We start from the raw sequence: 16510 nt of genomic DNA, 5'->3' as shown, positions 1-16510 counted from the left end.
CCATGGGGGCCAACACCTCCAATGCTGAAGTTGTTGGACCAGACTTCTCAGCGTCAAAAATGCTTGTGTGTTGTTCCTCACAACTCCTAATGGTTCGTTTTGACATCTGCTGACAGAGTTACAAAACGAAATGTTATGGATGGGTCCCAGACATGACAGATACCACATATGACTGTCAGCAAGTAACAAGGACCTGGCACATCGGAAACACTTCTTAAACCACTGGGAAAAAATTTTTTTGAGACATGTCGGGGAAAAATAGCTGAAGTGAAATCGAATGGCTCAATGGTTGAAAAATGAAAGAAAAAAAAAATTGTGACCCAAACCCTAAGGCAGGCCAATGAACTGCAGAAAATAAAGGAAATCTTAAATGCTACGCCTGCTAAAAATTGAAGGGCAAACTAGTCCTATGCAGAACTTACAAAGAAAAATAATAAAGAAAACAGTGAAAGACGAACTCAGATGTGAGCTGAGGGGAGAAATAGCATAGCACATCCTCATTGCTCCTTGGATGAGAAGAAACTGTCTGGTCCCACACAGTGTGCATGAATACATGGGGTGGTCTTCCAAACGCTTCTAGAAGATACTGGAAAGCGGTCTGCCCAGGCTCCATCCGATGACTCCATCCATATGTGGGAATATTGTGTCCTGCTTGTCCTTGGAGAACAGCTTGTAACATTTAACATACATCTGAAGAAATAACAGGGAACCAGATTTCTGCAGAAGAGAAACTATACTATACTGTAAAATGTCTTTTATTCTGCATTTTCTTTTAGGATTCAACGTGGATTACAATAGAAAAAGACCTCCCACAAACAGAATGAATTACAGCTTACAGCTAGATCTTTTAATCTGAATGGACAAACTATTCCAAATTTTTGTACTTAAGCATCTAAAAGAATGTTCCAGATATTTTTTTCAATTTAACGCCTCTAAAATCTGGAAAAGTCAAAGTTACATTTTGTGCACAATGAGAATCAATACAATTATTAAGTTTTGCCAATCTGTCCGAGTTTTGGCCTGTCAATAATTTATAAACCATGCAAAGTTATCTTGAAATCAATTCTAGAATTTCCTGGCAGTCAATGAGACTCCTTAATAAAAGGAGAAGCTTTGTCACGGCATTATTTTGATTTTTTTCTATCATCATCCTAGAATCAAGAATCACACTTTTTTGAATTATTTTCTATCTGCAAAATTTCTCCTGTATCCAATATAAAATTAGCCTGCGGAATTGCTCAAAATTACCAAACCAAACAACTTTTGTTTTCTGTCTATTCAGTTTTAGAAAATTATTCTTAGTCTACTACAGAAACATTTCTGTTTAATAGTTCTATGGTCTTATCAGAGGTTTCTAATGCTGGGCACAGAAGAAAAATATTGGCTGCATATGACAGTATTTAAATACCAAGTTTGGTAAATTACTCTCCCAAAGAAAGACACCATTACTGTCAGAAGATTCCTAGGAGGTGAGACACTTACCCAAACACCCAACACTGGGTTCCTACCCTCTTGCACTGCGTGTCTGTGAGATATGCATAGTACTGCCTAGAACAAGACAAAAAAAAATCATTAATAACCAGAAAAGTAGATATATGGAAAAATGGCTGAATTAGCACCAGCTTGTGCACAATTGTATCACCAGGGCTTCAACCCTAGCCACTGTAACGTTCACCAATCTCGTAAAAACCTTTCTAATTCGACCAAGACCATTGCAGATGCAATAATGTTGACAAAGATGAATCCTTGAGAATGAAGTAGTGCGTACATAAAACGTCATTTACCAGATAGCAGAATTGGTTAGGTATGGACATGTCCCAATTGCTATTCTAAGTCTTTAGGAGTTAGAGGCTACAAATCATAGCTAAAATAATGCAAAAAGGGGACACGGCTCACTGATGGGCATCACTGCTCTTAAATTTCAAATGTGTTAGGTCAACCATTAAAGAGTATTAAAAAAAGAATCCTTAGTAGAAAGTGGGTTAATAAACTTAAATGAAAAAATAAATGTAGCAGTAGAATGGTCAAGTTAGCTAACTGTTATTTCCATACGTTCAAAATGAACAATACAAGGTGATAGTTTCATAAAAAGTAACTCACACAATTCTTGACTAGCTTGCAAGAGTTAACACTGAAGGAAGGGCATGTTAATTTCTGTAAGCTAGTCAAAGCATTAAGTTAGTCCAATAAAGCCTACCTACCCTGAGTGTACCTGATGTCGTCTGATATTGGAAGCTAAGTAGGGTCGGGTCTAGTTAGTACTTGGATGGGAGAAGTTAGTCCGATAAATAGGTACTGCTTTGCATTTTTATTAACAGTAATCATAATATTTATTGAAGAAGGAATCCTTAAATCTTTCCCAGTATGCTGATTTGGTTGAAGGTGAAGTTCCTATCTCACAATGAAAAGTTTAAAGTGTGCTCCATAAAACAAAACTGTGGAGAAGTCTTTATGAGCAGTCCGACTTCCCTCGGTCTTTCATCTGAAGCCTTTTCACCTCCACCACTGCCATTGCTAGGTTCTTGATAAATCGATTAGGTACAGTTCGATGCATACTTCTCTCAAAGCTCCTATAATCCCCCCACCCCAAAGCGTTTTAAATTAGCACACAAAGCAAGTTTAGTTTTATCTGTATGTACCAGCTTTCCACAGAAATAAAGATTTGTACCTTACAGTGGGCGCCGTGATCACACCGATGAAGAGAATTCTGCACCAGCTTAACGCGTGACTCGCTTGGAATATAAAGATATGCTTCAAGAAGAATGTATTCAGCTCAGTCAACTGAAAGGAATAAGAAGAATTAGATATTTCACTCACGGCAAACATGAACAAATGCAACATGTGCTATATTTAATTCATGTTGGGAAAACAATATTTGCTGTCTGTGGAACAAAAATAACAGTTCGGAGAAAGGATAAATAGTTCTTTGGTAATCACAGTCCAAACGCTTCATGACCAACAACAACAGAAGGAGTCAATATTCAAAGTGACATAAATTGTTTGTCTGAGTCTAACCGTAAATATTCAGTGGCCCTTATCAAGACAGTGCCACTGAATATCCGAAGAGCGCCTTAGCTGAAACAGGAGGGTGATCCAGGGGTGGAGTTTGCACTTATGTGGTTCAATGCCAATATTCAGCGCTTAACTACATAAGGTAACTGCATACATAGGATAGCATAAAATGCAGTCCTATCCTTATGCAGTTCACCTTATTGGTTAAGTGCTGAATATCGCACTTAGGGGGTCTTTTACTAAATCATATTCCTATGGGTGTCTCAGCGTTTACCGCCAGCTGATTTCTACCGTGAGCTAAAAACGTTACCGTGGCTTAGTAAAGATTCGCTTAACCGCATAAGTGTTAGCTGGCTTTGTGAACCCAGATATTTAATGCCATTGCCCAGACATGATCAGACACTGAATATCCGGGGATAAAACTGGCGGTGGTCAGAAAAACCCTGACCGCAACTGGCTGAATATCAACCCAATTCTTTTTTGTTAAACCAGCATAGGCAGGAATGAGAGGCTGGAAAAAACAGGACAAGGACAAAGAGGAAAACATGTGGGAGACCACTTTATGGAAGGAAGGGGAACAGGGCCAGATTTACCTAATGAGCAAAATATAGAGGGAGTCACTTCCAACCCAATTCCCTGATAAAGCAGTGCTTTAAGTCATGGAAATGGGCTTTTGTAAAAGTGGCCACTTGATATGCCGGTAAAAGTACTTGGTGCGAAGGTGTTTCCCTGGCAAGGTTGGGCAGAAACTTGCACTTATGTGCATAAGTTTGAAAAGTCCCCACATAGGACGCAGAGCTATAGCAATGAAGAGTCTCATAATGTTCCACAATTTCACTATTGTGTAAGGAATCTCTTCCTCAAAGTGGTGAAATCTATTTCCATTTAGCCTTTTTAGAAGGCGTCTCTTGTTTTGCTGGTTGCTCCTGCAATAGATTACCTGCAGGTAGTGGCGGAGGTTCAAATCTGATTTGATTTATTTACTTGATATACCACTAGTTATATAATTGTGTCAAAAGGGTTTACACTAACAAGATATATAAATTCCCTGATATTACAGTATCAAACTATAGTACAAAACATTTTCAAAAACAGATATTCATAAACAAATCATAAAAGATCATAACTTTCTTGAAATAAACAAGTTGTGGGCCCTAAGCAAAATATCAGAAAGGGGCCCCCAGAACAGGGGAGGGGGAATGTACCCAAGAAGATATGGGAGCAACTGTAAGTGCCCCCCCCCCCCTGCACTGCAGGGACTGCTTGGGTGGAATTTACATCACTGCTTGCTGGATTCCCATAGAGACAGTGATATATTCTGGCAGTGAAATTAGCTCTCCCTTTAAGTGATTTCTTCCCCCTGTGTAAAGCAGCCCCAACTTGGACAGCCTTCTTGAATAAATATGGCCTTGCATTCTTTCAAATAGCTTGCATTTGCTTTCACTCAGTCATCTGGATATTCTAAAACTAAACCCAGATCCAAAAGTGACCAGCTAAAAGCCTTATGCAGAGAAAAGACAACGTCTATTGTTGATGAACCAGGACTTTGGTTTTCATTCTCAGTCCTCAAAGACCGTCAACAGGTCAGGTTTTCAGGATATGTCTAACGAATATGCATGAGAGAGACTTGCTTAAAATGTTAGTAGCAGACATGCAAATCTCTCTAATGTGCATGAACGGGTGTCTTTCTGTTGAGGGACCCGCTGCACGGCATGGGAGCGGTATCAGTTTTCTGCAGCCCGTTACGGCTGGCAACTGACCCCTGATGATACTCGGTTGAGCAAAACACGGACCGTGTAGGGTCAAGGGCGATTGTGGTTTTGTACCTTTGATGTGACCTTTTGGATTGCAATACATTGTAACTTGTTGGGCACGGCTTGAAAAATGAGTGCAGGAGTGTGGAGACCCAGCCAAGTCAACTGTGGAATACATTTTCGAAGTGTTTGGAGATTGCTGTGAATGAACTGCAATGACTTGTATAAGGGTGATCCAATCCTAAGGATGTACTTCTCATGGTGGAGTCATCTTTACGTTTGAGAACTGCTGAAACAAGCATTGAGATTTTCATCGTTTAAAGACAGAGATATTGTGAAAAGTACAAACACTCATCTTTTTTTCCCACAAACCGTGCCATTTGAAAATATTGCATTTACTTTGGGTTTGTCAAAGATGATATATATATGATATGGGTATAATGTATGTAAGTATGGTGAGTTATTGAGTGAAGTGTGAGAGTTGTGTGTTTGGTTTTTAATATGTTTAATACACTATATTGAGAATATTTGGTATATGATTCATAATAAAGATATTTGAATAGACATAGTTGTAAGAGATCCGATATATATTCTAGGGATATCTGGAAAACCTGGCCCTTTGGTGGCCCTTGAGGATTGGGAGTGAAAACCAAGGAACCAGAAGATGATGATCATGATATCCCAACACCCATCTCTGACACAGGGCTGGTCCAAACATGGGGTTTATCAGGACACATTCTACCATTTTATCTCCTCAAGTCCCCAACTGAATTGGGCTTAATAGAGGAACAATCACAAAACAGAAAGGATTTTAGTCCTGACCTTCATTCCAATACAGTACAGACCTGTGTGTGTCTTCCTCCTACACTGCAATACAAAAACATGTCTCTTATTTTAAATAAGTTTCCGCTAACCATTAGTTTTCTTCTTGTTGAAGTTGTAAAGTCTTAAAACAAACATTTGCAAGTCCAACAAAATAAAACAAAAACCAAACAACCCAACAAAGAAAACAGCATTTTTAACCTACTATGGTCTTTCAAAACAAAAGCAAGTTGAAAGAGTTATTTGGTTACTTATTTTACCTTTACAAATCACGGGTATGCAAATTACACAATCAACATTATGTATCAGATGAATGCAATTTAATAAATAATGTCCTAAGAAGGGATAACATTCAATACAGTACAATATCTCTCTATATAAAAGGCAACACCAACGTTCTATGAAGCCTCCAGCCGGAAGTGTGAAGGGGGCGAGATATCCGGTTTTCCTATGAGTCTCTGCCCCGCCCTCTCTGTAACACTGTCAGTGAAGGAAAACAGCAGAGCACGAAATCAAATCGCTGGCTCTGTAACAGTGAAGGACTCAGAGGGGGGAGGGGAGAGAGGCCAGAGGGCAGGGACACACACACTCCCACATGCACACAGAAGAAAACATTGCTAGCCCCAGAGGGGGGAGGGGAGAGAGGGCAGGGACACACACACTCCCACATGCACACAGAAGAAAACATTGCTAGCCCCCGTTTCATTTGCATCAGAAACGGGCTTTTTTTTACTAGTACCTTAATATAGTACACATATTTATTGCAATGACGTATTTACAGCAGCACTATTACAGTTTCACGCCATCTTTGAATAACTATAACTGCCTGGATAAAGCTAAAATATCTACAGTTGTGATAAGTCCACTTGAATATTCTCTCTCCAGTGTCCTCTTAAAGAACACTACTTTGTGGCAGTTTCTCAGATCTTCCACTTGACTATCACACAGTGTTGTCCAATTGACATCCGATGCAATGTTCGTCACACCAAATCCTTGGTCTATTCAAACTTGAAAACTGAAGGATGAGACAGTGCACTAGCTCTTTCCAATCTGGAATCCAGTCTCTATAAATGCATGGCCTTGACTCTGGCTGAGTTTTGCAATAAACTTTCTCAAAAGGCACAATATGATTTTATCTACAAGCATATGCAAACCACATCATATTCTGTCATTACGATCCCTTCTCTCTATTCATGAATATATGATAAACAGACCATAGTAGGTTAAAAATGCTGTTTTCCTTGTTGGGTTGTTTGCTTTTTGGTTTATTTTGTTGGACTTGCAAATGTGTAATTTTGCGTACCTGTGATTTGGAAAGTTTAAAACAGGTTTAGGCACAGGCGATAGATTAGGTGGGACTCTCCAGTTAGATTTTTAGTACTTATTTTACCTGCCAGATGATCATGAAGAGATAGATTCCAGCCACCCTTTGAAACGAAGACTTTGGGTCAAACCAGCGAACATAGGTCCAGCTGGCGGGTGTGAACTGTAAAGCAGCTCTCTTGATTTTCCCTGTGGTAGTATGAATGTCCCTGCATGAAAAAGAGGGACACAGGAACGAATACTGCTGCTGTAGTTTGGAAGCATCTTTTCAGAAAAGGAAATCAACAGTTAATATTTGCATATGCTCATACGTTTGGACTGCGTGTTGAAACATTTATGGTGGTTAATATTCAAAGGCACTTATCTGGTTAGCAGGTGCTGCTAAGCAGACAAGTACTAGCCAGTGGAAAATTCAGAAGCGTTATCCAAACAGTGCCAGAACAGGCTAGGCCAGGCCTAGATGAAGCCAGAGGTTATGTAGCTCAGCAAAAAGGCTTCTCACTCTGGTCCTGGCAATTTTTTTTTTAGAAAAACTACTAAAAATTGTCATCTATATCTATCTAGGAGCTCATCTGAAGTTTTACTTTGAAACATATAGAGGTGTCACTCTTCAAACTAGGTACTAGATCTTCTGAATACTGACCTCAAAGAAAAACAAACAAGGAGCAACATTCTACCCAGACTTAGTATGAATCCCAGTGCAGTCCCCTGAAGCATAACAAACTCTAACCACCCTCCACCCTAAACACTTCCCTGACAGTAATAAAACGGTCTAAAGTCCCCCCCCCCCCCCCCACACACACACTTCCCTCCACTGAGCTATGCCCAGATATCTGAAAAGTTATAACAGGCGGGGAATACTCACACACACTGAAATGATAACATACTAAAGAAATCAGTACAATCTGATAAACCTGTCATGTGAGACCAAGGATAAAAAGGCAACCTTGGAATAAGGTCAAAAGAGAAGTAATAGTGGTAGCAGTACAACCCAAGAAACAGGCAGGTTTGTATGTTATTATTTTAAATTACTCCAGGGCATTGGCTCAGACTCTTTTGGTTTGCAGTTAATGGAACTGAAGAGCCCCACCTACTCCACTGGGGACTAATTTATTTATCAGCTAAAATGTCTTCCCACAGTGCTGCAGAAAGCTCTGTGTATAGCACCATTCAAAGAGAGACTCAAGACACAGCTATAGACACTATACAGCAAGGATACAACTGAATCCCAGGAAGCATTTGTTAAACAACTTGCATTTCTGACAACTGTGCTCCAAATCTCAAAGTGAAGGTACCTACAAAGATTTTTCTGCCCATACTTTTCTTTTAAACCAAAATCTACCTCAGGACAGTGGTGTAGGGAAGAATATCTCCAAGGTGGAGCAACGTAATTTTTTGCATTACTCAACAGAATACTTGTGTGGAGGGGAATAGCAGCAGTAGCAGGCAGCAGTGAGTGGCTACAAAATCTGTGTGTGTGGGGGGGGGGTGCCCCTCCATACTCATGCCTCAGGAACACCTCCAATACAATGCAGGGAAATAAAGGTGCACTGTGGAACAAAGCCCATGCAGGCTATTTTTAGGAAACCAATTCAAGTAGCTAAAACACTCCTCACCTGCAGAAATCACCCTATTATTGCTTTCACTGACCTAATAGTGCAAGGGAGCAGGAATCTAAGACGCTTTAAAAAACACATCAGTGCAATATTGAAGATTCACTTGGCTTCACTACTTGTATATAACAGTAGTAAATAACAGCAGATGACGATTGGGATGGATCATACAGGCTGCCCAGTTGAATTTACTCCTTTCGCTATAAGCGCATAAAAATTCCCCAAGAGCACCACTATACTGCGCATCTGTCATAAGCACACCTATAACCTTACTGCACCAATAGTCAACGCTACATGTTATGATGACGATTATAAATAATCCCCACAGTCACCAAGGTCAGTGAAGAAATAGTCTCCTCATACGAGTCTGGATAGAGATTCTATGGGTTTATTCCACCCTTTTTTGGATTCTCGTGTAGTTTTCTCTGCACCACCAACTCCAAGGGCATTCCAGGCACCTACCACCTCTTCTCTGAAAAAAAAATTATCCTGACATTGTTCCTGAATCTACCTCCTTGGAGCTACACATCTTGACTCTAGTTCTACAAAATTCTCAGAAACCTACTGCTGGGAAAATACATTGTCTTTCTTATGTGAAGAAAGGTGAAATTAGGCCTTACCTGCTAATTTTCTTTCCTCTAGATCCTCCAGACCGTTCAAGACGCTTGGGTTATGCACTCCTACCAGCAGAGGGAGACTGAGAACACTAAGACTTCTTATACAAGTAGCCTGGGCAGACCTTCTACTAACCAGTAAAACAGTAACAAAGCAGAGTAACAAAACACCTCCACCTAAACAAAACCACTGAATCCACACTCAGATCTCCTCCCCTGAAGACGGGGGAATTCAATTGCAGATGGGCACAAACAAACAGTACCACAAACTGCCCTTAGTAAAACTCCAGGACCCAAATCACAGGAGCTACTACAAATATCAGCAACTGAAGTCTAAAGAAATTATCATACTGAACTGTCCGATACACTGGGTGGGCTCTTGAAAGGTCTGGAGGATCTAGAGGAAAGAAAATTAGCAGGTAAGGCCCGCAAAGAACACCTACTTTTCATCTAAGATGAAGGTGGTTGGTGGGATATCAGACAGATATATCAGCTGCTAATCTCCTTCCTAGATACCCGTAAACTAGAACTCTCCAGTGTTGCTCCTCCTTCAGCTACGCAACTTGGATCCTACTTCAAGGAGAAAGTTCTTACCCTGCAGTCTACAACCGTAAGCTGCCTCTCTGACGTGGAGGACTTCTTAGTATCCTTGGCCGTGCCCTCAGGTGCTTGCCCTGCTGACCGCATCTGGATCGAATTCAAATGCCTGTCACTTGACAATGTTGCTGCAGCTCTACGTAAATTCTCCAACAAAAGCTGCAGATTAGATGTTTGTCCGATCCATCTCCTAAAAGTTGCACCGAAAAGTTATATTGAAGATCTGACTTGTTACCTCAACTTTATGTTAAGCGCCAGTTCTTTCCCGCCGGGTCATGGTAACATCCTCCTCACTCCCATTCCAAAGAATATAAAGATCAAGTCAGATGTCATCTCTAACTATCGCCCAGTGGCCTTGATACCTCTAGTTATCAAGCTGATGGAGAGTCTGGTCAATGTTCAGCTCAACGACTTTCTGGCTGAATTTGATATCCTCCACCATTCGCAATCAGGTTTCCGAGTTCAATATAGCACAGAGACTGTCCTGGTCACCCTCCTATCTAACTTCTGTCGAGAGCTAGCTGTTGGACGGAAGATTCTTCTGCTGCAATTTGACATGTCTAGCGCTTTCGACATGATGGACCATGAACTCCTGCTTCACCTACTGGACTCTTTTGGTATAGGAGGACCGGTATTGCACTGGTTCAAGGGTTTGTTGACTTCCAGGTCCTACCAGGTCATGGTGAGCTCCAACACTTCTGAACCGTGGAAGGCCTCCTGTGGGGTCCCACAGGGGTCTCCCCTTTCACCTACCTTATTTAACATTATGATGATGCCTTTAGCCTCAGCACTTGCAAATCTGGACCTCAATCCTTTCATTTATGTGGATGATATTACAGTCTACATCCCATTCCACTCCACCGTATCGGAAGTTGCCAACCTCACTGATGCCTGTTTCTCCGCCTTGGAGCATTGGGCCAGGGTGTTTCGCTTCAAACTCAACAGGGAAAAAAACCCATTGTCTCATCCTCTCGTCCACTCATGCCCATGTATCCGACACAGTGCTTCCAGTATTGGGCTCCACCCTTCCGATTGCCAAAAGCCTGTGGCTTTTAGGAGTGCATCTGGACTCACATCTCCAGCTGGCTGACCACGTGCACTTGGTCTCCAAGAAAATGTTCCAGGCAATGTGGAGGCTTCGGCGCATCAGATACATCCTTCCCAGAGACTTGTTTTGGACCCTTGTCCACTGGCTCGTCCTATCCCATCTGGATTATTGTAGTGGAATTTATGTGGGTTGTCCGGCCTCCTTATTGAAAAAGTTCCAAACGGCTCAGAACACTGCGGCGAGACTCATACTTAGAGAAAGACGCTTTGCTCACGCCGCACCCTTGCGCTTTAAACTTCATTGGCTGCCTGTACAGGAACACATTGCTTTCAAGATCTGCTCCCTAACACATATAGAGGGGCATAATCGAACGAAAACGTCTATCTCCATGGGCGTTTATCTCCGAGAACGGGTCCATGAAGGGGCGGACCGAACCGTATTTTCGAAAAAAATAGACGTCCATGTTTTATTCGACAATTTGTGAGCTGGGCGTTTTTGTTTTTCAGTGATAATGGAAAATGAAAGCGCCCAGCTCAAAAACGAATAAATCCAAGGCATTTGTTCGTGGGAGGGGCCAGGAGTCGTTGTGCACTGGTCCCCCTCACATGCCAGGACACCAACCGGGCACCCTAGGGGGCACTTTTACAAAAACAAAAAAAAAGGTAAAAGAGCTCCCAGGTGCATAGCACCCTTCCCTTGTGTGTTGAGCCCCCCAAATCCCCCTCAAAACCCACTGCCCACAAGTCTACACTATTACTATAGCCCTAAGGGGTGAAGGGGGGCACCTACATGTGGGTACAGTGGGTTTGGGGGGGTTGGATGACTAAGCATTAGCAGCACAATTGTAACAGGTAGGGGGGGGGTGGGCCTGGGTCCACCTGCCTGAAGTCCACTGCACCCCCTAACAACTGCTCCAGGGACCTGCATACTGCTGCCAGGGAGGTGGGTATGACATTTGAGGGTGAAAATAAAAAGTTGTGAAACATCATTTTTTGTGGTGGGAGGGGGTTAGTGACCACTGGGGGAGTCAGGGGAGGTCATCCCCGATTTCCTCTGGGGGTAATCTGGTCATTTAGGGCACTTTTTGGGGCCTTATTCGTGAAAAAACAGGGTCCAGGAAAAGTGCCCTAAATTCTAGCTACAAACGCATACTTTTTTTCCATTATTGGCGAAAGGCGCCCATCTCTGTTCGGATGATAACCATGCCCCAAGTCCCGCCTTCACCACGCTTCCGACATGCCCCCGTCAACTTTGTATGCTTCCGCGATGGAGTGCAGTTGAAAACGTCCAAGTTCGGCTTTCGATTATACCGCGTTATTCGTTTTTGGGAGATAAACGCCTATCTCCCGATTTAGGTCGCAATATAGGCATTTTTGTCTTTCGATTATAAGCTGGAAAGTCATCTATGGGGCTGCCCCAGAATACATGTTCTCCTTGATCGACCTTCCACCTAGAAATGCCAACCTTGCTGCTCGGTCCTATCTCCACCTCCGCTTTCTGAGTTATAAGGGTGTCAAGTACAAGAGGATCTTCGCCTCGTCCTTCTGCTACTGGAGTCCCAAACACTGGAACGCTCTACCTCGCCACCTTAAAACTCAAGTGGACCATGCCCTCTTCAAGAAGTTGTTAAAGACATACTTCTTTGCTAAGACTTACTCCCCAACTTACACCGTTGATTGATGCATCCCCTGTCCCTTACCCTGCCTAGCTCACGCTGTTAGAGTCCCCTCCCCTGTTTGCTTCTTGTACACTTTCCTAAGCTTTTCACTTTGTAATTTTTATTGAATTCTCTGTAAGTCACATTGCGCCTGCATGAGTGGGAAAATGTGGGGTATAAGTAACCCCATAAATAAATAATAAATAAATAATTTCACCTTCCTCAGCAATCCTCCAGACCGTTCAAGACCCTGAGCTCCCCAGCCCAGCAGACTGGCATCCGTTACCAGAATCACCCACTGAGGAGGTTCCAACGGCATGCCCTTTTTCAGATGGGCCGAGCACAGCCACCACTGGAGACTGCGCCGAGGACCCCCATCAATGGCAACCGCAACTCCAAACTGTGTACCTGAGGAGGCCACCGGGACAACAGAGCCGCCTGAAGCTGACGTATATGCGCCCTGGCCCATGCTACTACCTCTATTGTCGCTGCCATGAGGCCCAGAACCCGAAGGTACATTCGAACCATCGGACTCTGAACGGACATTAACAGCCGGACCTGCTGCTGAAGAGAGGCAATACGAGAATCTGGCAGAAAAACACAACCCACTGCCGTGTCGAACCGCACTCCCAAGTACTCCAGACTCTGCGATGGGATCAACTGACTTTTGACTACATTCACTACCCATCCGAGCGTGTCCTGAAACGCAACCACCTGAGCCATCGCCGCCACACTGTGAGCCTGAGACTTCGCCTGGATCAACCAGTCGTCCAGATATGGATGCACCAGAATTCCTTGCCTCTGCAAAGCCGCTGCTACCACCACCATTATCTTGGAGAAAGTACGTGGAGCCGTTGCCAGACCAAAAGGCAGAGCACAGAACTGAAAGTGCCTCCCTAAAACAGCAAAACGAAGGAAACACCGATGGGCCTCTCGAATCGGCACGTGCAGATACGCTTCCGTGAGATCCAGTGACGTGAGAAATTCTCCCTGACGAACAGCCACTATGACCGAGCGCAGAGTCTCCATGCGGAAGGATGGCACCTTGAGTGCCCCACTGACCCTCTTGAGATCTAAAATGGGTCGAAACTGGTCCTCCTTTTCGGCACCACAAAGTAAATGGAATAACAACCCATTCCCAGCTCGTGCCGAGGAACGGGTACCACAGCTCCCAACTGGATTAAGCGACCCAGAGTCTCTTGAATAGCCTTTAACTTGACTCGAGAGTGACAAGGAGAGGGAAGAAACAGATCCGGCAGCTGGTGCTCGAACTCGAGCGCATAACCGTCGCGAATGACCTCCAGCACCCACTGATCTGAAGTAATTTGGGTCCACCCCTGATAAAACAGACGAAGTTGCACCCCGACCTTCACCAGAGGCTGGACCCACACACCTTCATAAGGAGGACATTACCATTTCCGGCACCTCCGGAGGAGTCCCGACCTCCTCGACGACCCCCTCGAAAGGACTGCATCTGCTGTAAAAAACAGCTTTTAGAAAGAGACACAAATCTGCCCAGCCTGTACCGCCTTGCGTCCCTAAACCGTCCTGTAGCCGAACCACCTCGACTAGCCGCCTTAGGCCGTAACTCCGGCAACCGTGAGACCTTGGTATCCCCAAGACCACTCATCAGTTTATCCAAGTCCTCTCCAAACCTTTGAAAGGTAGAGAACACAACTTTGCTTTAGAGGCCGCATCTGCCACCCAGCCCCCTAAGCCAAAGAGCCCTGCGAGCCGTCACTGCCAGAGCCATATTCTTAGCCGAAGCCCTTAGCAAATCATAAAGGGTGTCTGCCAAAAAAGAAGACCCCATCTCCAATTTGGCCAGGTCCTGAACCAAACCAGTCCTATCTAACGCAGGTTCATCCAAGAGCTTCTCCGCCCAACGGAAACAAGCTCTGGTTACCAAGCCCCCACACACAGAGGCTTGCAAGGCCAAAGCCGACAAATCAAAGCTGCGCTTCAGAAAGGACTCTAGCTTCCTATCCTGAGGATCCCATGAGGCTGTACAGCCATCCACCGGAATGACCGTAGCCTTAGTAACCGCTGTAACCACCGCATCCACAGTAGGTGGTTTCAGCAGGGCCAAATCTTCCGGAGGCAAGGGATACAGCCGCGCCATAGCCCTAGACACCTTACAAGCAGCCTCCGGCACAGACCATTCCTGAAAAACCATGTCCCTAATGTCTGAATTCATGGGAAAGGAACGGGAGGCTCTCTGAATCCCCTTAACCAAGGGATCTACCTGGGGTCCCTCAGCAGAGGGAGTGGCCGCCGGAGCAAACTTCAAAGTAGAGATCACCTGATCAATGAGCTCTAACAACTCCTCCTTATGAAAAATGTGAACCACTGAAGAATCTTACCCAGGCCTTAGCCCATCCTGATCCTCAGACACATCTAAGAGATCCTCCTCTCCTGGGTCACTCCAAACGTCCGACTCAGGCAGAGAAAGTATCTCCATAGGCTCCGAAATAGCCACCTGTGGGCGCTTAACTCCCACTGAGCTAGCAACCCCCGGGGAACAAACAGCCTGAGAGGGGCCAGCTCTCCAGGCATGATACAGAGACCAAACAAACTCAGGGGGGAAGCCAGACCCCCCTCCCCGACGCTGCTGAAGCCCCAACACTTCCCGCAGTCTCCGTGACGGACCCCCCTCACTCCCGAGGCGGCAGGTCCATTGCGTGATCCGCGACTAAACTAGGCGCGCTTCCCGCCACAAACAGGTCCCCCAGCGCCGGTACGGAATGCGCGGCCAAAAGGGCCACACTTCCCGCCAAAAACGGCACTGTCAAGGCCGACCCGGGACGCGCAGCCAAAATGGCCGTGTTTCCCGCCAAAACTGGCCCCACCGTTGCCAGCCCGGAATGTGCGGTCAAATCGCCGCCCAACACCTTTGCCGACTCAGGGGAAAGCACGGGGGGGGCAAGAGCGCTGACAACGTAGGCTCCCCACAAAATTTACATTGGCCACCTTTCACTTCAACGCCGTGCTTCATGCAAAACCGACACCTCACCGGCTTAGACATAATGGCCGCGAACACAATAAAAACAAACAGTTGCTTTGTGCTCTGACAGACTAATAGGCAAAACCGCCTAAGGCAAGAACGCCCTTGAAGACGTTTTATCTCTGGACTGCCACAAGAATTGCCAAAATAGCAGCCTTTTAAAAACTTTTATTTTTTTAAACCTCGTTGCTGATGCCTAAACGTCTCAAGGGTACAGAACGAGGTCTGTAGCTGAGGTCAAGCAGTCCTCCAAAGAAAGAGCACAGGGGGAGGGACCCGCCCACCCGGGTGCGTCATCCCACAGGGAATAAGAAGCCCCTTAGGACTTAAGCCCTGTAATAGAGATCCAAGTGTGGGTTCTCTAACATTTACAACCCAACCTAGAAACCCCAAACGGGCCTACCAGACTGAGTACACTGCACAGGCTGCACACATCTACCCTCTGCTGAGACTGAGAAAATACTGGTTAGTAGAAGGTCTGCACAGGCTATTTGTATAAGAAGTTTTAGTGTTCTCAGTCTCCCTCTGCTGGTAGGAATGCATAACCCAAGCGTCTTGAACGGTCTAGAGGATTGCTGAGGAATACCCTATTTATTTGTACCTGCTTATTTTATAAATGTATGAACTGCAACTCCATCTATGCTTCACCTAAACTATGCGTTTGTTATCACCTGAACAAAGATAGCATAAAACTAGGTGCATTCTTTTTGTTTGCCTACTTTCTATATGCTAATGCTGCTGTACAATTCTATAAAACCCTTTTTCTGAATGTCAAACAGGCTTTACACATGGAAGTAGTTTTATAAAATCACCCCCTGAAAGTGCCAGCAGAATTGGGGGAAAAAAAAAGGAAGTGACTCCTGACAATGTGGTTAACCTCTCACTGAACCACAGACCTCTGTATAATGAATCTACATGGATGATGTGCAGCTACTTATACCCACTGAGCCTGACTTACCCACAGCCCTGAATAAACTGACTACCTGTCTAACATCAATCATAAAAACAAACAACTTTGCCTGAACCCAAGTAAAACTGAACTTCTCTGGGTCCCTAACACCAGTGG

General features: G+C 44.4%; 1 protein-coding gene across 1 annotated transcript in view; it reads right to left on the bottom strand.

Annotated features, from left to right (window-relative positions):
• PTDSS1 (phosphatidylserine synthase 1) overlaps positions 1-16510 on the bottom strand; it is a 125087-nt gene that overhangs the window by 54985 nt on the left and 53592 nt on the right. The window contains exons 7-9 of the mRNA XM_030216950.1: positions 6979-7120; positions 2669-2781; positions 1483-1548 (exon numbers count right to left, since the gene is read on the bottom strand). Coding sequence (XP_030072810.1) covers positions 1483-1548; positions 2669-2781; positions 6979-7120 — 321 coding nt within the window. The remainder of the gene's footprint in view (positions 1-1482; positions 1549-2668; positions 2782-6978; positions 7121-16510) is intronic.

The sequence above is a fragment of the Microcaecilia unicolor genome, chromosome 1 (assembly GCF_901765095.1).
Source record: "Microcaecilia unicolor chromosome 1, aMicUni1.1, whole genome shotgun sequence".
NCBI lineage: Eukaryota > Metazoa > Chordata > Amphibia > Gymnophiona > Siphonopidae > Microcaecilia > Microcaecilia unicolor.
The sequence above is the reverse complement of the archived record's forward strand: the minus strand, read 5'-3'. Positions and strand labels throughout refer to the sequence as shown.